At 41.2% G+C, this 23510-nt stretch overlaps 1 protein-coding gene across 1 annotated transcript in view; it reads right to left on the bottom strand.

Moving 5' to 3' along the window:
• LOC113406354 (protein diaphanous homolog 3-like) overlaps positions 1–23510 on the bottom strand; it is a 310574-nt gene that overhangs the window by 114562 nt on the left and 172502 nt on the right. The window contains exon 14 of the mRNA XM_029910781.1: positions 15081–15182. Within this exon, the coding sequence (XP_029766641.1) occupies positions 15081–15182 (102 nt within the window). The remainder of the gene's footprint in view (positions 1–15080; positions 15183–23510) is intronic.

Consider the following 23510-nt stretch of genomic DNA (forward strand, 5'->3'; position numbering starts at 1 on the left):
TCTATGAGACAAATTTCAAATCATCTGTGGGGAGCTCAAGTCCCCAATTATTTCTGTTTTATGACACTTTGTTGCCTCTTTGATTTCTCTCAACATTGTGTACTCAATATATATTTTACTGACCTGCAGTACAACAGCATAAGTCTACTAGTATGTTTGACCACACCACACCTTTAATTGGGGGGGGGGGAGGGGGAGACATCATGCTAGCCACTCCTTTCTAGGGGTCTGGGAAATAATTTTCCCCTCTGCCTCATTGGCCTAGGTGGAGTGGGGCGGGGGGGGGGGGGTAAGGGGTGTTTCGCCTGCCCCACAGCAGGTTCAAGGAGGGCTTTGTTATGGTGAGTAGGGAAGGGAGTTAGGCTACGATGTCATAATTCCTTATCTAAATGTGGGGTGGATGTCCAGTGCAGATACTCCATATCAAAGGTATACAATGACCGAATAAATGGCTTGGTAAAGGACTTAAAAGGTGTTGGTTAAAGGAGCAGAACAGGGTGGGTTTCTGGGCTCCTATGACTGGTACAGCAGGGAGCCAACTCCCCTTTCTTATGGCCCACCTTAACCCTCCTACAAGGAGGGGGGAAAAGGGGGACTGTTATGGTCCTAATCTGCTGGGTAGTCCCAGACATCTAATAATAAAGTTGCAGCCTGATTAAAACCATATCAAATATCTCTTGTCCTCCTTCGGTATAGCTGGACAATGCATTCTTATAGTTTGCAATCCATACCAATTCAGCTGTCTGGACCTCACTATGTAGAATTTGTATCTAATAGATTCCATAGAATCTTTAGGCTATACTACTCCTCCCTATTATTTCTGACTTAATATGTCATTTCTTCAGCCAGGTATTAGAGTATCCCATTGATATTTGTCATTCCACCATGTTTCAGTGATATCTGTAACATCAAGATCCTCTTGTCCTGTCAGATATTCAAGTTGACACATTTTTGCTTTCAAGCAGCTCTCATTTATATGTAGACATTTATAGTTTTTATCTCTAATCATGTGCCTAACACTTAGAACATTTCTACATAAGGGGTTTGCACTATGCCTATCTATAAAGTTATTTAACACTTTGTCTGTCACAAAGTAGTGTTAATCACTATCATTTAGTGAACACTTCAATTATTTCTTCCTCAGAATCTAAATTTCTTGTATTTATGTCAGACATTTCAGTACATTAATATTCTTCTTAATCTTTATCTTTTCTTTCAGGTCAACTGTCATCTATGTTTAACAGTAATGCAGGAAGTACCTGACAGATCATTTGAATTAAAGCTCCAATTTCTGTTTCCGATCTAGGTTCAAGTCTGAGGTACAGAATCTTCAGTACTGTGCAAAGGACTATGCTGTATTTGTGAAGCAGCACATTTCAGTATGCCAATCAAAATTTCTCTTTTGCAACCATACTGAAATGTAATATCATACCTAATTTGCTGTCCTCTACTAGCACTACTTCCTTTTCCACATTACCTTTTTCCAGGTTTGTCTTTCCCGTTAAATATCTGGTTTCGGTTCTTTTTCGTTTGATTTATTAGCTTGTATATTTCCAGGTTGAATACAAAATTCTGCCAATAATACTTCTTTAAGACTCATGTTGTTTCTTTATTCTCATTAGTGTTTCAAATACCACTCAATTTATTACAGATGAACTAGCTATTTAGTTTTATGCTATTAATCATGCCATTCTATAAAGCTAAGCCTATCATGGATCTCTGGTTTCTGACACTTTCCCTCAACTTAATATAGTACATTTCATTAGTAGTAGTAGTTTATAGGCCAGTTGCTTTTCAATACACATGAAAAGCAACCGGCATGAAAGGGTCCAGTGGTCTGACCTTGACTTAGGGACTTAAATTTGCCTGCCCCACAATACCTTGAAGAAGTGTCAAGACTGAAAGAAGAGTCTTTCAGCAGGAATAAAAATTGTTGGCACCTCTCAGTGGACATAGTCATTCAATAGTGAATATGATTCCTTGATACACTGGAACTGGATTAGAAATAGAGATTTGGGTTTGGTGTTCCTAATGACTGGTACAGCATGGAGACAACCACCTCTTCCCCACTCCTTAACTTTCAGACAAGAGAGAAAAGTGGGGTCTCAGCAACAGTGCTGGAATCAGGTTTATGGGGTGAGGAGGAGGTGGCAACCCCTACCAGGTAGAACAGATTACAATAGAAAGGATGACCTGCTCTGGATAATTTATTGATAGATAGTCCCCAGATGTGTTACTTAATAAAGCTGCAGCTTAGTTAAACGTCATTCCTGGTGTTTTGTCTTTCTTCCTCTGGAGTCCAGGGCAAAGACAGAATCTGTGTATTGTAATAACTAAACGTTCCCCACCATCCAGGTGTCACCAGCAAAGAAATCCATTTTCAATCACTTATTTAAAAGACTCTTAGAAAAACTGTTATATCCAGAAAGCAGAACATCTATATAAAGACTTCTAAAGCGCTAGTTGAAACACTAAAACATAAACCTTGAAAGAAGGCTATCTGAGATATGACAAGTCCAAAATTGCCTATAGCAGTGGTTCTCAAACTGTGGGTTGTGACCCCATTTTAATGGGGTCGCCAGGGCTGGCTTAGACCTGCAGGGGCTCGGGGCCAAAGCCCAAGCAGAAGGGATTCAGCCCTTTTGGGTGGTGGGGCTCAGGTTACAGGCCCCCTGGCTAGGCTGAAGCCTTTGGGTTTCAGCTTTGACCCCTTCCCTGCCCAGGGGAAGCTTGGGCTTTGCCCCCCCCCCCCCCCCGGGTTTCGGGTGGGCTCAGGCTTTGGTCCCCCCTCCTGAGGTCATGAAGTAATTTTTGTTGTCAGAAGGGGGTTGCGGTGCAATGACGTTTGAGAACCCCTGGCCAATAGCAAATGATTTGTGCTTTCCTTTTCAAAATGAAACCAATTAAGTAGGCTGTGCTATAAAATGTGAATACCGCTCAACAAATCCAACCAGCAAGTATCAAGTTTACATATTTGAAAATAAATGAGATTTATATTACTGAACTAAATCATCTGCTGTTTTTAAACATTATCTATTTGAGCAAGATTATTTGGTTTTAAACACAAAGAAGAAGAAAACACATGCAAATTACTGATAAATTTTACACTACTATTGATACACAATACGGGGAACTAATAATGGGATCTCATGTGCATGTTAAACATTTTCTTCAAGTTCTTCAGCAAAACTGGTTTCAAGTCAAAATAGGATAATTGGAACATCTTACTAAATGTTTAAAATGCTAATATAGCAAAACAAGTACCTACAGTGTGATCTGGAGATAAGTTTAACATTAAAACCTCTGCTAATAATTTCATGCTAATTAAGATCATCTGCCCTGAAGGTCAGTAAAACCTTAGTCCTTTCCAGAGCTCTATCACGTTAGAATTCCATGATGTTATGTGGCTACCTGTTTTAAAAAGCAGTATAATAAGCAGTCCTTTTGGTGGCTAGTAATAGGTTTTACAGCATACATGACTCAAAGACTGGTCATAACTAATTCAATATAAAAGAAAAAAGTTAAGATATTAACTTAGGAAAAATTAATCTCAGTAAGTCAATGAAATGGAAAGTACTAAATATAGTAATCAAAGATTCAACTGATCTAGATTTTAGGAAGCATAAATACACTTTGCCAAATATTTGAGCAACAGAATATAACATTCAACACAACTTCAGCTCAAGAGCAACATCATGGAGCTAAACTAGAATATACAATAGAACAGATTTAACAGCATGTATAGAATACTTCAAGGATGTATGCAGGAAAAAAAGAAAACAGTAGTATCTGATAATATCTAAGTTGCAAGACAGCAGGATGGAGCAAGTGAAGGAAAAAAAATACAAGAAAATAAAGTATTTTATCTCCAGAAAAGCCAAAAGTCTGCAATGGAAGATAAGAGTAATACAAGATTAAGACAATACTGACTGCAATAAGAATAGCTAACATAAAAGGATAAAGTGAGTTAAGAGGATAATTGTAGAAATAATTGCACAAAAGCAATTTAAACAGTCACAAAAACAATCCCAAACAACAAGGAACAACCTGAAATGGAACCTGAAATGTTTACTACTGTACCCTCTATGTCTATAAGGCTACAAACAGAAGTTGATTAACACAAGCTGAAGCTAGACATATAATATTGTAGCTGTCATATCATAAGTAATCTTAATAAGTGTCTTCTCTAGCTGTTTCTTTTAGGGTAACAGATCTTTAATTGTGAAAGTAAATCCAGGAAAAAAATGTAAAAAAACTATAAAAGTTTTATGAACCACAAAAGCAGTAATTATCTGTTTAGCCACTGCTTAGAAGGCATATAACTTTTTTTGGTCTTTTGCTTTCAAGCACAAGATCAAAACAAATTAATACAGAAATTCTAAGGGTTTAACCCACTAAATACTCAAAATAATATGCCTGAAGAGGGCAGCAGCCTAAAAGATGAACTCAAGAGTTATGTACTACATTCATATTTTATTGAGCTCTTCTCTCATTTCAAGACACGTGATGCCTTTTTCTTCAGCGAAAAAGTGGCAAATATACTAAGATGATGCATATTTGGCTGAGCAAAAGTTCCTACAGAAATGAGCTGGAAAATCTGAGCTTACTGCCAGGAAGAGTAAACCAAAGCAGTGGAAGCGGATTAGTTTAATGGAAATTCAAGGGCTTATATGAAGGGAATCAGAAATCCAATGGACATTTTACACTCAAAGACAAAAAAAGTGACTAATCTGAAACTGAAAAAACTTAGTTTTCAAAAAATGAATAAGAAATGGATGATGTGAAAGATAGGGTACGCTTCCCTGAGAACACCTCTTGTTTTAAAATAGATCTATTAACCAGATGACAGACAAAACAGCAGATATAGAAAGCAGAAGTCCAAGATTGAATCACTCCCGGCAAAGGGTTTCTCAGAAGAGTATATTGGAAAATTGAGCCAAGGTAAAGACCATTCCTTACCTCTATTGTAACTGCTGTTCTTTGAGATGTGCATGTGGATGTGTAGTCCACTCAGGCATGCACACATCCTGCACACTGAAACCAGAGAACCTGGCTTAGCAGCACTCATTGTGGTAGTGCTCATGCCCTTTGGCCCTAGTAACCCACCCCTCAACTCCTATCTGTTCATTCACACTGCAATCCAAGGCTGGAGACTCTGATGCGGAGAGCTGGAGACCGGCCGTGGAATACATGCCTGCACCCACATCTCGAAGAACAACCGTTACAGAACAGGTGAGGAACCGTCTTTTCTCCTTCAAGTGGTTGCAGGCATGTATTCCACTCAGGTGACTCACAAACAGTTCAGGTAGGTGGTGGGGCTTGGAGTCTACTTAAACAATGACTTGCAGAACTGCCTTCCTGAAGTTTGCTGTACTTGTGGTAATAGCATAGTGTTTGGTAAAAATATGCATAGAAGACCATGTAGCAGCCCTGCAAATATCCAATATGAAACATCACTGAAAAATGTGACAGATGTCAGATGTGCTCTCATTGACCGGCTGACCTTTTATCTGATCGACATAGTAGTCAAGGTAATGAACAAAATGGTTTAGACCTTTCCAAATAGAACACCAAGCGCACTACCTCACATCTAACGTACAGGGATGCTGCTTGTCTGCATTTGAGTGCAGCTTAGGAAAGAATACAGGCAATTAAATAACCTGCTTAAGATGAAACGATGAAACCACTTTGGACAAAATCTTTGGATGTGGTCTTAATGACACTTTTTCTTTGAATAACTAAGTATATGAAGATTCTATCATTAAGGCTAATTTACCGACTCTTCTTGCGGATGTTACAGCCACAAGAAAGGTTGCCTTTTGGGAGAGGAGAGACAATGAACAGGTAGCTATTGGCTCAAATGGAAGACACATGAGGGTGGCCAGTACAATATTATTATTCCACAATCAGTCAGTTTCGTTCACAAGTAGATATAGTCAGACAATACCTTTCAGAAATCTCACTTTCATGGAGTTGGAGAAAATCAACTCTCTTTGGATCAGAAGATGAAACAGCAGGACTGCTGACAAGCAAACCCTCAATGAGCTGAGAGAGCCAGACCCAAGGACTTCGAATGCAACAAGCAGTCCAAAATGTCCTAAACACGAGCCAAAATGTGTTCAATTCCCTGAGATATTGACCAAACCAAAAAACACACTTAACCAATAAATAGAGCGAATAGATGTTTTTCTACAATTAAGCAGGATCCTCTGAACTGCTTCCAAGCACTGTCCTTCCTTCTCATCTAGCCATGTACCATCCAGGCCATGAGGTGTAGATTCCTCAGCACCAAAGGAATACCCTGGCCAAAATGCTGAGTCAGCAGGTCAAGAAATTTGGGAGATGAAACAGACAGGCTGAGAGGGTCAGAGAACCAACAATGTCTTGGCCAAGCTGGCAAAAGCAGTATTAGATTGGCATGGTCCCATTTCAGTTTGAGGATAGCCTGTGAAATTAACAGAATAGGGGGAAAGGCAAACATTAGGTCCATTCCCCAGTTCAGATGAAAGGCATCGGTTAGAGAACCTGAGCTGAGTCTGACCCAGGAACAAAACTGACGGCACTTCTTGTCCTTTGTTACAATAACTGACAAAGCTAGTTGGGGTGGGCTCCTCTCTCTGCTTGTTCACATAATACGTTTCAGTACTATTGTTGGTGAGTATGTGGACTGCTACTCCCCTGAACTGATCTTAGAAGGCACAACACACACTGTAAATGGCTTGAAGCTCCAGTACTCTGCTATGGCACTACACTTCCGTCTGTGACCACAAACCCTGAACATTTAACGTTCCTAGATGCACTCCACAACCTATTGTGGAGGCAGGCATTGGCGACTACTGTTCTGGCTGGCAGAGGATGGGCAAAGGTAACACCTTGGCACACATTGTTCTTGTTCTTCCCAACCACTGTAGAGAGTTCAGTATCTCTGGAGGCACTCAGACAAGTCTGTCCAATGACTGGCAGATCAAGCAATAGACCAACTTCAACCATGACTGAAGAAGACAAAGATGCAATCTCACATGCTGAACCAAATAAGTGCGTGTGGCATATGCCCTAGTAACTTCAGGTTTACAGAGATTGTGCTCGAAGAATGAGATTGGAGAGCCAGACAAAGGCATCAAATTGCCTGGAATTACTTGTGTGGAAGAAAGGCCCTCAAATTCATAGAGTTTAGTAGAGCTTTAGTGAACTCACTTTTTGAGTTGGAGTCAGTGTCAACTTTGCTTTGTTCAAATTCAACCCCAGTTGGTTGAAGAGGTCCAGCTTGAGCAGGACATGACTGAGGACTTGTTCCTCAGATCTGCCTCTCACTAGCCAATGGTCTAAATATGGGGAGACATGAATTCCCTTCCTTCTGAGATAGGCCACTACCACCATCATGCATTTGGTAAAGATGCATGGGGCTGATGACAGGCCAAAAGGGTGAACCATGTACTGATAGTGTTGACCAGTGACAAGGAATCTCAGGAACTTCCTGTGACCTGGGAAAACCGACTAATTGAAATAAGTGTCCTGAAGATCAAGAGCAACAAACTAGTCATTGCAATTCAATGTGGGAAGAATAGTAACCAGGGTATACATGCAGAGTCTCATATACTTGATGTATTTGTTGAGACAATGGAGACTGAGGATAGGTCTCACCCCTCCCTTGGACTTGGGGATCAGGAAGTACAGAGAGTAGAATCCCTTTCCCCAGAGAGTAGAATCCCTTTCCCCAGTGAAGAAAAGAAACTTCCTCTATATCCTACGCCGCTTCCCACAGCCCACATTGGCGAACTGCAGCCAGTGGGAGCTGCGATCGGCCAAACCCGCGGACGCTGCAGGTAAACAAACCGTCCCAGCCGGCCAGCGGATTTCCCTGATGGGCCGTGTGCCAAAGGTTGCCGATCCCTGTGCTATACTACTGTCAGAATTCCAGTGCTACGCTGGATTTGAAACAGTGAACTGGAATCTATTCTGACAATTGTTCAACAAAATTGTTAATGAAAGTTCCATTTTCAGAACATCCTCTGCAGTTCCATTGTCTTTAAATTATATCCTCATGTATACCTGTGCAAAGGTAGTAAATGCAGTAGTGTTGCAGAAAAGGTATTATTTGAGGACAATAGGGCAGTGCTAGTGTAACTGAGGGCAGCATTTGACCCATAAAATCTTTATTACTGGTGATACCTATGGCAGCAAGAACATAGTTTGAATTTAAGACACCACGCTGAGTTAGATGTCTGTTGTAATTACCAGCCTTTTTCTTGTCAACTGTGTAAAAAATTTTAGATTGTAAACTGTTCATGGCAGGCATTGCTATATACTGTTAAAGATCCAGGATATTGTTGGCACTAAGCAAATAAAAATATCTTGATATGGAAACCATCGGCAATAAATATGGAACACCCAAATGGCACTTTTATGATGATACATTCCCAAGTAGAACATTTTAAACTTGTAGTGTTCATGATCAATATGTTAATGTCAACACATTACATATGTACAATTGTTGTAACTTCTGGTGCATACATTTCTCAGCCTGGTAAGGCTCAAATGTGGAAGAAAATACAGCATAGGAAGATTTAAAAAATGGGGGATTAATTTTAAAATGTTCTAATTATATAGTGTAATGCCATTTGCTGATAAAATATTTATAATAGAAATGTTGTATAATAAAATAATATCAATTTTGCCTCAGTTGGTGGTAAATTTGGAGGATAAAAACATTTCCAGAATTTAGACTGTCTTAATAGTTAAACATGTCAACTTTCCATTGCAAGTCTGATTTTGACTATCCCTCCACTCTCCAATTCCAGATTTGCCTAAGCAATCACTTGACATTTTTCATGCATAGTCCTTTTCCAGAGAAAGACTTTTCTAGACAATGTGGGGGGTAGTCAGTCAAAGTGGTAGCCACTTCAAAAAAAAAAAAAAAAAAAAATCAGTTTTCCTCTTTAATAAGGAGCCCTTCACAGGGATTTTAGTTCAAGGAGCAGGGCTCACCTGGGATTTTCAATGATATTACAGAGAATGAAATAAAAATGTAGTTATAATATTCCACCAGCTGCCAAGTTTTTCTAAGGGATTTATTTACAAAGCGAGCCCTGGATAATCATGCAAATCTTGCAGTGCTTATCATAAAAGAAAACTACAAAACCTTTTGAATTTCTATTACCACTACTTAATTCATTTCACATATTAATTGGAGTAACACACACACATAGATTAAATGTATAAAAATCGATAAAAATACATTTGCTTACACTATTATTCTTTTCTCCTCTAAATAAATTCTTTTGAAGAACAAGCAGCCTGAAGAACTGACATATGCAAAAACAACTAAAAAATGTTAATTACAGTTCCCAAATTATTTATCCTCAGAAATTTAGTTTTATTCTCTCATTACTGTCAACAGAATCTCTCTGCTAATATTGCTAAATTTTTCTTCAAGAAAAAGCTTTAAATAGTTAATTCTCCCCAAAATAGACTTTAATGGTACTTCAAGCTATAATGAAATCACCCAATAGATATTCAGTACTTTTATATGTTATAGTTTCTTTTTCCATATTTTTTGTAATACACTCCAAAAGGAATTAAACATTTTTCTACATTGATTTTATCCTTTTGAAAAAAAAAATCATTCATTTTATTCAAAGGAAACTAAAACCAATATCATGCGATTGTTTATGTCAGTCTGTGCAGCAATATCAATTAACATCCAAACAATTCTGAGATTAACTCAGCTTCCTGGGTTGGGGGTCCAGGTGCCGTTGTTTGGGGCTAAGCAGGGTGGGGGTCCAGGTGCAGGGCACTGGGGCTCAGCAAATCAGTTGTTCATGGGGGGGAGGGGGCAGCTCAGCTGGGGGTGGTCTGGCTAAGGGGGGGGGTCCCAGATTCAGGGGGGTGGACAGATGGGGGGCAGCTCCCCATATAGTGACCCGTCCCCTCACTGCCTGGGGGGGGGCGGGTCGTGTCAATCTATTTTTCCGGGGGGAAAAAGAGTAAAATCTGTGGGGGACATTAATTCTGCACTTTCATAGAGGTGCAGAATTCCCCCAGGAGTAAACCTGCTTCATTTCTTAGTGGGCATGATTGGGAAGGTGAATGGAAGATTAAGTTGTAAACAGGGCCTTAACAAGCAGTATATTGGAGTCAGGGTGTCTGTGCTAGCTAAAATAAACAGAAACACCGTGATGCTAGGGACAATGGACAAAGTAAGTTAGGACTATAAAGATGAAATAAAGAATAGGTCGAGAGTGGACAATGCATGGACAGAGAATGCTATGCAGGGATTGGTTCATACAAAGTAAACAAGTCAGTCCCAAAACGTGTGATGCAAGTTACAGTAAATTCAATGTAATATGTAAATGTACATAAAGGAAGAGGTTTTCTGCTTAACTTTGGATGTGTGGTACACCATATACCCAACCCCCTATACTATGATCAACTCAGTGTAGCTTTGCTGTAGGCCAAATGAAGGAACCTGAGTGATTAAATCTGGCATTGAACTGAGGTTTTCTGGATCCCAGAGAACTGGACGAAGTGTTCTCCCAAAATAGGACAAGGTATTCTGGATAAGCCAAGTGGGAAAGGTCTAGGAGAGAATCCCAGGCAATAGCCTGGCTTGAATCAAGGGAGCCTTATCTGGATTCTTAGACACAGACAGGTAGAGCTCGAGAAGCGGAACTCCTTAATGTCCAGTTAGAAGGATCCCAGGTAAATTCGCTGTTGCCTTTTCTCAAACATGAAGTGAGGAGAATAAATGGCAATAAGAGAACAGCCTTCCAGCATGCTCAGACAAAAACACAACCCCAGGGGTGCTTTAGTAGGAACATAAAATATAGAACAGAATTTTGCTGAGTCATAAAAATAAGAAGGTACCTTATTCCAGGATGTTAACTGAGGTTTCCCTGTCACAGAGTTGTGAAAAACAGCAACAGTATGGTCTGTTTTGAACAGTGATAATTATTTACTTCATCTCCCTGATCCATGGGCAGTAAAAGGTGTCCTTATTAGAAGCAGATGTACTGTACTAGTAGCAGCAGATGGGGGAGGTATGGAGCGCTGTAGTTGAGAGGGAGAACTCCTCCTTTCTGGCAAAGGCAGCTATTAAATGCCTACACACAGGGCTGAAACTAGACTGAGTTGGACGGGCATTTTTGCTCTTACAGCAAAACACCTCTCTGCCTTTATATGGCCTCAGTCTGAGGAAAAGTCTGTGAAGCAAAAAAAGCTATCCTTGGCCTTGAAAATGCCTCAGCAAAGTAAAGATCAGAAAGGGCAGTAACCATATATGGAAGAGGTGAAAGAGCTTTAAAAAAAAAAAAAAAAAAAAAAAAAGCGCTAACTCTGAACACCAGCAAAACAAAAGTTCTTCATCAGCCAGCTCCCAGTCAATCATCAAACCCAGCAACGAAGATCTATATTGACAAAGAACTGAAAAATGTAGAATACTTGGCCTATCTTGGCAGCCATAGATATTGAGATTCAACATGGAACCTGCTGAGCCAGCCTTGCCTTTGGCAGACTGTCTCGCCAGGTGTTCAACGATCACATCATCAGAACACACACTAGACTTTTAGTTTATAAAGCGGTGATAATCCCAACTCTTCTCTATGGTTGTGAGACTTGGGTGACCTATAGAAAACACCTGAAAAACCTTGAACGGTTTGTTGAAAAATCAGGAAGTCAAAGGACTTTGTGCAAGTTCACTTGATAGCAGAACAAAATGGGCTGTATTCCAAAATAGACACAGCCAAGACCTATCCCACCCATTTAAAAGTCTCATTCTGCCTGTAAGTCTGCAGATCAGAGGAAAACTCCATAGTTGGGTATGAAAGAGAAGCAACTGGAATTATCATACTGCATAGATGAAATCAAATAGAGCACTATTCTCAGAATTGGAATATCAGAAAACTAGATTTGACAATCATAATAATAGACTTTTAAGCTTCCTTACTTCAGAAGGAAGACAGAGGTATTAAATGCATCCAAAGTTATTTCTGAAATTACACAGATATAAAACCCAACTAGAGTTGAGCATGCATTTCAGATCCCAAGAAATCAATTACCATAACATGGCAGTTTTAAAAGTATCAGATTTGTAATAGAAATTGGATTCTGACATCAAGAAAAAAAATCAAAAATAAAGAAACTTATACTACCTAGGTGATCTGGACACTGATCTACATTAAAGATTGATGAGATCAACTTATTTTTGGTTTAAATTTCTTTTCTAAATACATCTGCCTCACTTTATATATAAACTTTCTCTTTCAAATGAAACAAATCTTTAGCAAGTTAGCTCCTTTCATTGTATGATTACATAAGAGCACAAATGTGCTTGCAGTTGTTGCCCATTAGTTTCTCTTCATGTTTATAAAAGAGAAGTAATTATAGTGCTAGTTCAGATCCCTGCTAACTAGACTAAGACATGACCAGAGGTACACATACAGTATGAAATTATGGGCAATTTAAACGTTAGGTGAAAATATTGATATATTAGATTGCCAGGATTTTTTGTGTTTGTTTGAACATTGCAGATGAACAATCTTAAACCTTTCTTCTTTTCATTTATGTAGAATACTTTGTTGCAGAATCAGTCAGCCACAATGAGTTAAAAAGAAAAACAAACAAACAAACAAAAAAACCCTCAAAACCGGACCTGAAAATACAAAAAGTGGAAACAAGGACAATTTGCTCAGCATGAGTAAAAAAGAATAACATAAGCATCTAGGGACAAAATCTGAAAGGCAAAGGTACAAAATGAATTACAAATAACAAGGAACATAAAAGGCAATAAGAGGAGAAAGTAAGACATAAGAAAAAGACAAAGGAAAGTATAAGGTCTATTACTTAATTGGGAAGGAGAGCAAATAATGGATGACACAGGAAGGCTGAAGAGCATAATGCCTAATTTACTTCAGTCTTTACTAAAATGGTTAATTGTAATCAGATACTTTAACACAATTAATATTAACAACAAGGGGGAAGGATCTCAGACCAAAATAATGAAATAACTGGTTATAGAATATTTAGATAAATTAGATGTATTTAAGCTGGCAAGACATGATGAAATTCACCCTTCAGTATTTAAGGAACTAGCCAAAGCAATTACCTTCCATATCTCATGGAGGATGAGTGAAGTCTCAGAGGACTACAGAAGAGCATATATAGTGCCTATCTTTAAAAAGTCAAAAAAGGAGATTCTGGAGAATAATGAATTAGCCAGCCTAAATTTGATACCCAAAAAGAGTACAAATTATTAAGAACAGCCAAACTGGGTAAGACCAATGGTTCCCAAACTGCAGTGCCTTACCCAGAGTGGGGCAGTCTGGGGGCAGCTCCACCCACCTTCTCCTCTCCACTTGCCCCCCTCAGGCCCAGCTCTATGGCCAGGTTGTTGTGGGAAGCCAGAGCCAGGCAGTACGGGGCAGTTGCTCCTCTGGCTGGTGGTGTCATTGAGCGGGCAGCTGTGGCAGTCTCCCATCTGCAGCTGGTGCCTCAGCTCCCAGCCCCCTCTGACTGCTCATGCAGCTGGTAAGAGCTTCCCGGGGCCGGGGGGAGGGGCCACACCCAGTTCTGGGGCCAGCAGAGCCTTTGAGTTATATTTTTGGTTGCAGCCCCCCACAACCCAGATAGGCTAGGTGGTCTGATGAGGTGAGTCAGGGGGTGGAGGTGGCGCTCCCTCCCTGGACCCTGCTGTGCGGATCTGACCCGAGCCCCGACAACCTTTGCCCCCCCAAAATAGAAGTCAAACTATGCCTATGACCAAGGGTCCCTTGCCCTGGCCCGCACTCCCCTACCTCCACTAGGTCCTGAGGTTTTTAATAGTATGTTGAGAGGGGGCCTCAGCAAGTAAAAGGTTGAGAACACCTGCTGAAGAGTCTACTTCTCTGTTCTCCTGATATCATTCTTCCCTTGTCTGCTCTGGAAAGGAGGAAGAATCTCAGAGTCTGTGCAATAGCAGACTCCATACAAGAAATGAAGGGATGAATCTATGCACTGTACTGGGAAGGGAGGAAGAAGAGTAGAGAACCCAGCACTGTCTCCAGGTCCAATCTCCCTTTCTGCTTGCCTTCCTCCCTAGTAGCACTGTTCCTATTGTTACAAAGGTTACTCACCATATTCCAGTCATCCATCTATTGCTAAACACCAGTGATGCCCTCCTCACCAAAACTTTTATTCTCCACCAGTCCTTTTCACAAAGCCCATTTCCCCATCAACACTTCATCCTGGTATATGCTCAAATCCTGACATTTAGTGGGAAACAGAACTGTTCCAGTTGACTGGAATGCTTCAGAGGCCACTTGTTTTGCGCCTAATGGTAGAACTAAGGTGACTTGCAAAAAGAAAAAAAGTGACAAATCAAAATTAATTTTAAAACTAGTACTTCATAAAAGGCATTGAGAATTAAGATCAATAATCTCCAAATACGGGTCTCTACTTCGCCCACCGTTTTTCCCATCATGACACAAATGAGCACTATTACCCTTGCATCCTTTCACTTACCCCTCTATATTCCTTCTACTGTGTGTTTGGAAAATGATGTGACCCACTCATCCCCCTGTTATGGATTTGCGAAGGTGAGCAAAAGCTGTACTATGAGAAAATATGCTGTAAAACATATGCCCAAAGACACAGTTAGGTTAGTGTGGTGATGTAAAAGGGTTTTTTGCCCATACATGGTGGATTGGCAGCAGAAAGTTGGTGTGGAAATCTTAACTAAACATTTGATTTTTTTTACATTTTGTCATGTTACAGAATGACTTTTGCCATGGAAATTCCAAAATATCTAGAGAGTTAACATATTTTAGATATCTATGAAAATTCTACCACAGAAATGGCCATTGTAAATGATTTTGCTGTAGAAAAGTTATATGATTAATAGTTACTTTATTTCAATGAGGAGACAAAGGACGATATAACAAATGGGGTTTATGGAACTATAGATATGTCAGTTGATATTTATCTAGAAAGTACCATCACTTTTCTCCTCCAGCTTCTGGTGATATTTAGGAACAAAAAGGTGAGAACACTTCAACACTGGTTACTAATGTAAGACAAGTGAAAAATAGCAGCAATGGGCTAGTACTCACCACAATTCCAAACTGCTCTGGTTCAGATAAATTATTATATTCACTCTTGAATTTGGATAGTGTATTCAGCTGCTCTTGTTCAGGAAGATGTTTTATTAAATTCTAAAAAGAAAAAAAAAAAGATCGAATTATGAACATTGGAAATCTCAAATCTTGCATTGCCTGTATATCCAACTACAGATTTTCATGCAGGATTATTATTGATATTGCAGCAAACTGTAAAATCAAATGTGAAGACAAGGTCTCTGTCCTGAAGTCCTTACAATTTATATACATAGTACATTGAGGAATTTGATTAAGAATGCACAGAAAAAGTGATTACATGGTGATGGTTAGCAGACCTCTTGTATATATATTTTAATTCTTTTTTGAATACTACTTCGAAGGAACAAACGAAGTTGATAAAATACACTTCCTGTGCATGCCTAGGTAGAAAGCATGTTGGATGCAGTAGGATAGGAATTTCAAATGTAGGGTATCCAATGAGTTAACACACTAATTATTCACCTCTGGAAAACAGAGTGCTAATGGTGTTTTGGTCATAAACGAAAGTGAGTTGCACTTCCTTATCCTTGCTCCTATTTTTGTAATTCAAAACCACCACAGAATGCTGCAAAATCTGGCATGGCTGAGTTGCAGATCAACAATGACCTAAGACAGAATCAGGGCTCAAACTTGACTGTTATACAGTAGTACAGCATATCAGCACCTCTCTCACATTGTTCTACAGAAGTACAGCTGCTATTTTTTTAAAAAAGGAAAGAATAAGTCTTAATAGATAAAGATTGTGAAAACAATCTTGAAAGCATGAACCAAGCGCAAATGAATGCAGTGATGTCTTCCTATGTTTGCAAAGCAGATAAAACAATAGCTCTACGAGGTATGAACAGACCAATTCATTTCAGTAACTCAGGCCATGTCCACACTTACCGGTAGATTGGCACTGCTGCAATTGATGCAGATGGTGTTGATTTAGCGGGTATGGTGAAGACACGCTAAATCGATGGGAGAGCGCTCTCCCATCAATTTGTGTACTCTACCTCCCCGAGAAAAGTAAAGGAAGTCAGCAGGAGAGCATCTCCTATCGACCCAGCGCAGAGTAAACACCACGGTAAGTGTATCTAGTTACGTCAAACTCAGTTATATTATTCATCTAACTGAAGTAGCGTAACTTAGATCGATTTATAGCGATAGTGTAGACCAGCCCTCACATAGCCAAAAAGTTTACATGTCAATACTATTAAGTGGTTCACTGCACAGAAGGAAAAGTATCATATAGGGACAATATACAGTCTTCTGTAAGTGTTAGTTCATTTTGATAACATAATAGGCTTGAGAGAATACCTCCCCCAACACATCAAGAAGTAGCCAAACTCAAGGTGAAGAGCATGGCATCTAAGTCCCACTGAGGGGAAGCAAAGTCCAAAGAACTCAGCAGAGCCCATGGATTTATTCAAACCCCAGTGAGGGGGAAAGTAAGTCCCAAATTGTTAAGTGGAGCCAAGGGAACATAAATTGTTTGAACCTTTCAGCAGTCTACTGAGTGATGTCTCATTTTGCCATTTCAAGCTTATTTTGTGGACACAGCTTGCAATAGTAATCCTCCTTTTTTCTTCCTCCCTTTATGACACCTGAACAGGAACTGCAGTGATTTATAGGTCGGGGTACTGCTATGTGTGGGAAGCTAACTCATCACCCTGCCAATATTATGTATGGCTCATAATCTCACACTTCAGTGAACACAAAGTTAATTCAATTTTAAAAATTACAAAACTGTCTTTAAATAGAACAGAACTGTACTTAATACTTAGTCTTTTCTCCTGAATCTTTGTAATATTTTTACCATTCATATTGGCACCCTGTCTACTTCTGCAAATAAACACTGTCATTTAAAAGATTAACCTGTTTAATGTTCTATCTAGATTTTTTATATATGTCCCAGGCACATAGGTGCTAAATCTTTCTTTTCTGGATGGCTCACTGGATATTTGAACCCAAGATCTCTGACCCATTAACCAAAGGCCACCCCAAAAGACCAATGCTTTTGAATGCAAATGTTCCAAATATCAGCTAACTTATGTTTTAGGTCAATAGTGACCAACAATAATTATGATTTGATGGCTGTTTTGTGCAGTAACTGAGGTTCTTTGAGATGAGTGTCCCTATGGGTGCGCACTGGCCCCCTTGCACCTGGGATCGGAGACCTTAATCAGCAGTGCCTTTCAGACCATACATGCGCACCTCCCATGTCTCACGTTTTGCGTGGGATATATATAAAGCGCTGTGCGGTCCGACCACCCCCAGTTCCTTCTCTGAGGCAGAGTGTATATATCTGGCTCTAAAGCAGAAGGGAGGACGGCAGGTAGTGGAGCACCCATGCGGGGCACATCTCGAAGAACCTCAGTTTACTGCAAAGGGTGAGTAACCTTCTCTTCTTCGAGTGATGTCCCTATCGGTGCTCCACTTGTAGGTGACTAGAAAGCAGTGCCTCTAATTGGAAGGCTGGGGCTTCGAAGCGGCACATACTGCTGTTGATAGGACAGCATGTCCTAGGAGTGTGTCCACTGTGGTGTCATACATAATAGTGTAGTGACAGGGAAAAGTGTCTGTGGATGCCCATGTGGCCGCTTAGCAAATGTCATAATTGGGGACATTATTAAGAAAAGCTACTTAGGTGGCTAGTGAGCGTGTGGAATGTGCTCTAATTTTAGCAGGAGATTGTTTGTTGTGGAGTTCATAAGACAAATGTTGACAAAGAGAGATCCACTTGGAAAGGTGTTGTTTAGAGATGGTTGTGCCTATGGAACTTTCAGCGGTTGAGAGGAATAACCGTGGAGATTTTCTGAAAGGTTTAGTCCTGTCCAAGTAGAACGCTAATGCTTGTCTCATGTCTAGGGTGTGTAGAGCTGCCTCTTCTTGGTTACTCTGATGCTTCGAGAAGAGGCAAGGAAGGTGTATCGGTTGATTGAGATGGAAAGATGATGGAACTTTGGGTAAAAATCTTGGATGTGGACGTAACATAACTTTGTCTTTATAAAACTGTGTATGGTAGATAAACCATAAACACTGCAATTTCACTGATTCGTTGGGCAGAAGTGATGGCGACAAGAAATGCCATTTTCATTGGTAAATGCACATAAAGCAGGTTGCCATTGGTTCAAATGGGAATCTAGTAAGAGAACCTACGATGCAGCCGAGATGCCAGGCCAGAGTTAGGTCTTGTATGTGGGGATAAAGATTCTGGATACCCTTCAGAAAACATTTCATGAGTGGGTGTGTGAAGATGGAATGGCCATCTATGTGGGAGTAGCGATTGCCACCAAATGTATCTGAATGGAGCTGATGGATAATCATGATTGTTTAAGGTGTACCATGTAGTCATGGATAAGTGGTAGCACAGCGCATACTGCATTGACCTGATGGGAGGCCCACCAACATGGAAATCTAGTCCATCTGTGAATGCAAGTGCGTCTAGTCGTGTTGCACCTACTATTCAAAAGTATCTGTTTGACAGAAGCTGAACAGGTCATTTCAGAATCCCGGAACTACGAAGGAGCCAGGCTTTGAGGAGGAGCATCTATGGATTGGGATTAGAGAGGCATCAGTTGTTAGGATCATGATTGGTGGAGGCTGCATCTTGAGAAAGGAGCCACAGCATCGCATGGAGAGAGATTGGGCAGCATACTATCATGTGAAGGAGGTAAGTACACCAGACCTATCGTGGCCACGTTGGAGCTTTAAGGATGACAAGAGCTCAGTTCTCCTATATCTTGCGAAGTCCTCGGAATAGGAGGGGAAAAAGAGGAAGGGCATAGAGGACTGGCGCATCCCATGTGATGAGGAATGCGTCTCCCAGTGATCCACCTCCCAGTCCTGCTCTGGAACAGAATTGAGGACAGAGGGAGTTTTGTGGTGTGACAAAAAGATCTATGCTGGGGCGAGCCGAGCAGTTGAAGATGAACTGAAGGACTCTCATATCTAGTTCCCACATCACCTCCTCAGTGTGTCTGCTGAGTGGTGTTCTGGTGTCCAGAGAGGTATGCAGCTTGAATGGTGGTGATGTGCTGGATATACCAGTTCCATAAATTCAGTTCCTCCTAGCATAAAGAGTGGGATCTCGCTCTGCCTTGCCTGTTGATGTAAAACATGCAGGCGATATTGTGGGTCATGACTCTGATGGTACGATGTTTGAGTAGAGGGAGAAAATGTTGGCAGGCATTGCAGACAACTCGTAGTTCTAGAAGGTTGATGTGTAGGGTGGATTCGGGTAATGACCATCTGCCCTGCACTGTGTGATTGTGAAGATGTGCTCCCCAGCTGATTAGGGAGGCATAGGTTGTTAGGATCATGATTGGTGATGGTTGGAGGAAAGGAACTCTGACACAGACATTCTTGGGCTTTGCCCACCAAAGTACTGAGTGCTTGAATCTCATCGTCATGGATAACAGTTTCTGGAGGCTGTGTTTATGGGGAAGATATACTGTACAGAACCATGCCTGAAGACATCACATGTGTACCCATCACATGTCTCACCATAAAAGTGGCCGCTGCCACGTGGCCTAGAAGTTGGAGGCACATTCTAGCAGAGATATGGAGGCAAACCAATATGGTGGATACCAGATCCACTATAGCTGAGAATCTGTGAGGTGGTAGGAAGGCTCTGGCCTACATGGTATCCAATTGTGCACTAATGAATTCCAGGTGTTGTACTGGCATTAAAGTAGACTTCTCTAGGTTAACGAGGAGGACTAGCTTTATAAATAGGTCCATTGTGATACAAACAGCTCAAAGAATGTTGGTCTTGGATGGGGCTTTGAGGAGACAGTCATCCAAATATGGAAAGATGACAACGCCTTGTTTTCTTAGGCAGGCAGTGATTACTGTAATGACCTTGGAGAACACCCGAGAGGCCGCTGACAGTACAAAAGGCAATACACCTTTTACTGGTAGTGGTTGTCGCCTACAACGAATCAGAGAAATCGCCTGTGGGCAAGGTGTACTGTGATATGAAAGTATGAGTATTGGAAGTCGAAGGCCAAGAACCAATCCCCCTGTTCAAGTGCTTGGATAATAGTGGAAAGAGTAACCATCTCAAAGCGCTGCAGTTTGATTAATTTATTTAAATTGCGATGGTCCAGGATTGGTCGCCAGCCTCTGGATTTCTTCTAGATCAGAAAGTAATGGGAGCAGAAACCCTGTCCCCTGTGTTTGAAAGGAACCGATTCTATGGCTTCTAGTTGCAGAAGATGTTTTATTTCTCACCATAGAATGGGTTGGTGAGAGGGATTCCTGAAGGGGTACGGGGCGGGGTGTGGCGGGGCAGGAGTATTCTTTCTTGACTATCTCTAGAACCCACTCATCCAAGGTGATTAGTCTCCATGATTGGAAAAACTGAGCCATTTGGTCACCCAGCTGGTGGGATGTCAAAGATGGTTGCAATGACTGGAAGAGTGGGAGGCTTCTCTAGGCCTCAACCACACCTTCAAAATTGTTGCTTTGGTGGGGGGGGGTGCATAAGAGGTATCCCCATGAGGAGTGGACAGTCTACGTTTTGAAGGAGGCCTTTGTTTTAGGCACAGGATGGCGTACTGTCATTGAGTATTGCGGGAGGAGGTGATACTTCTCCGGGTGTCTCTTCGGCACTGGCATGTAGATGCCAAGAGCTGGGAGAGTAGAGTGAGTCTTTAATAGAGTGAAGAGAATTGTTCATGCGCCGCAAGAATAGTTTTTAGCCCTCACAGGGTAAGTCTTCTACAGGGGTTTGTACCTCCTTAGGAAAACCAGAGAGGTGGATCTATGATGCACGCCTCATGACCACAGCAGCTGTGATGGAGTACGTGTCGATATCTGTGGAGTCTAGAGAGACTTGTAGGGCGGTATGGGCTATGAGGTGTCTCTCTGATATCAGGGTCTGAAATTGCTCACTCTTGGCCTTGGGAAGGTCCCAGCTGAGTTCCTCCAACTTGCCATAGTATAAGTAGTTTTATTTAGCCATCAGAGCTTCATAGTTCGAAAATCAAAATTGGAGCGTGGCTGATGAATATGCCTTGTGCCCAAATAAGTTTAAGTGTTTCCAGCCTCTGCCTGGATGGCTGGAACAGAAATGGTATGGATGACCTTTCTCTTGAACCGCATTGAATGCCACAGAATTTGTGGTGGGGTGCAAGAACAGAAATTCTGCATCTTTCACCAGAACATAGCATTTTTTGTCAGCAAGTTTGAGGGATGGATGCCAGGGTCTGCCAGAGCAACTTTGCGGGATCAAGAAGAGACTCATTGATTTGTAGTGCGATCTTAAAAGAAGAGGATGTGTGCAGGATATCAAGCAGTTTATGCTGCTGGCCCTTAATTTCCTCCAAGGTAATCTGCAGGGAGTCTGCAATCCTGAAGAATAACTCTTGAAAATATTTGAATTCATCAGCAGTTTTATGTGGTGGAGGCATGATACCCTCATCAGGGGAAGGGGTAGAGAAATGTAGTTGGAGGAGCTTCCTCCTCCTGTTTCTCCTCTTGTTCTTCCTCCTCATTTGGTACCAGTGGAGGTTCCATCTCTGAAAGGAATGAAACCAATGGAGAAGGGAGAGGTGTAGGTCTCCAGCTTTGCTCCACTGGGGGTTTCCCGAATTGTGCCCTGTACATGGCCCAAGGGTCCCAATATGGCCAGTGTAGAGGGACTGAAAAATGTGGTTGCATCCATGGTGGTCCGTACTAAGATTGTGAACCAGAACAGCTGGATCTTCTTGTGCTGCTCGAATACAACTACTTGCAGACAACTCTCTTCCCCAAACTCTGTGCCTGTCTGAGCTCAGTGCACATGTGTGGGCAGTCTCTGCAATGAGTGGCTTTCTGGGATTGAAGTTGGTTGCCCTGTCATGTCTGCTAGGCTCCTGGGCAAGTAACTCCGCCCTCCCCTCTTCTTAACTGTTCCATCCCCCATTTCTGATATGGTTCTCAAGCATCGGCTAGTCAGGAAGTTTCAGTTTCAAAAAATGAGAAGTGGGCTACAATACACAGCAAAGAAAATTAGAAGGTATTAAATACAGAAAATTAAGAAGGGAAGCTAAAAACTTGTGGGAAATATCCAGGGACAACAGTTTTTGCTTTAACAAGCAGTTTTTAAAAATATACTAACAACAAAAGAAATCTGAACAATGGAATAGGAATGTTAAAATTGCTATTAATTATGCAGAAAAGGAAGAAGTATTCAATAAACATTTCAAACAATACATTTTAATACAGACTAATACAAGGTCATACATCTTGGAATAAGTAATGCAGGCCATATCTACAGAATAGGGGGACAGTACCCTAAAAAGTAGCAACTGATAAGAATTTAGGGATCATAGTGGACAAAACTCAACATGAGCTCCCAGTACGATGCTGTGGCAAAAGGGGCTAATTTGATCCTTAGATTTATAAAGATGGGATAAATAAGTAGGAAGAGAGAGGTGATATTACCTTTGTATACCGCATCGGTGAGACCAACAACGTAATACTGGATACAGTTCTGGTGTCTAGTGCCCACATTTTAAAAAGGACATTGAAAAACTGGAGAGGATATAGAAAAGAACCGCAAAAATGATTCAAGGGCTGAACAATGTGCCTTGCGGTGACATACCTAAGTGCTCAGTACCCCCCAACCCCCACCCCAAAAAAAAGATCAACAGGTGGCTAGATTACATTGCATAAGTACCTTCACAGAGAGAAAACACCAGATACTAAATACCAGGCCTAGCACTGAAAGTCATAATAAGAACCAATGGCTGGAAAATGAAGCCAGACAAACTCAAATTAGGAACAAGACAAATTTTTAACAGTGAGGTTGATTAACCATTGGAACAAACTACCAAGGTAAGATTCGCTATCATTTCATATCTTCAGATGAAGACTGGATGCTTTTCTGGAAGATATGCTTCAGTCAAAAACATTTTTGGGCTCAATCCAGCGGTAAGTGTATGTAATTTGCTAGTTCGTAATATAAAGAAGGTCAGACTAGATGATTTAATGGTCTCTTCTGGCCTAAAAATCTATGAATAACATAGTGCTCAGAATACCGGCAGTAGTTGGTGACTCATCTACATCAGGGCCGCAACACTGTTAATACGAGCAGAGTGGGTAGACAAGACTTCATAGATTTTCCAACGTTTACTGCCATGGGTGGAGCTAGCAATGTCCACAAGATCTAGCTGTCAAACTAGTAAACAGAGTAATATTCAATCTTCATGAGAGCACCTGCAACCTGACCATCCCAGAGCAACAAATAGGGCTGTGATCTAAGTTCCCTCTAAGCTGCGCGACCACACAGCCACCTATTAAGCCCTGCGTAGGGGCTCAGGGCTGCGGCAGGGAGAGATGCCTCTCCTCCCAGCGTGGACCTGCCATGGCGGAGGAGAAGCGCCGCTCCCCGCCGGCCCCAGTGTGGACGTGCCA

This window comes from Terrapene carolina, unplaced genomic scaffold (genome assembly GCF_002925995.2).
Source record: "Terrapene carolina triunguis isolate 2854851 unplaced genomic scaffold, T_m_triunguis-2.0 Scaffold17, whole genome shotgun sequence".
Lineage (NCBI taxonomy): Eukaryota > Metazoa > Chordata > Testudines > Emydidae > Terrapene > Terrapene triunguis.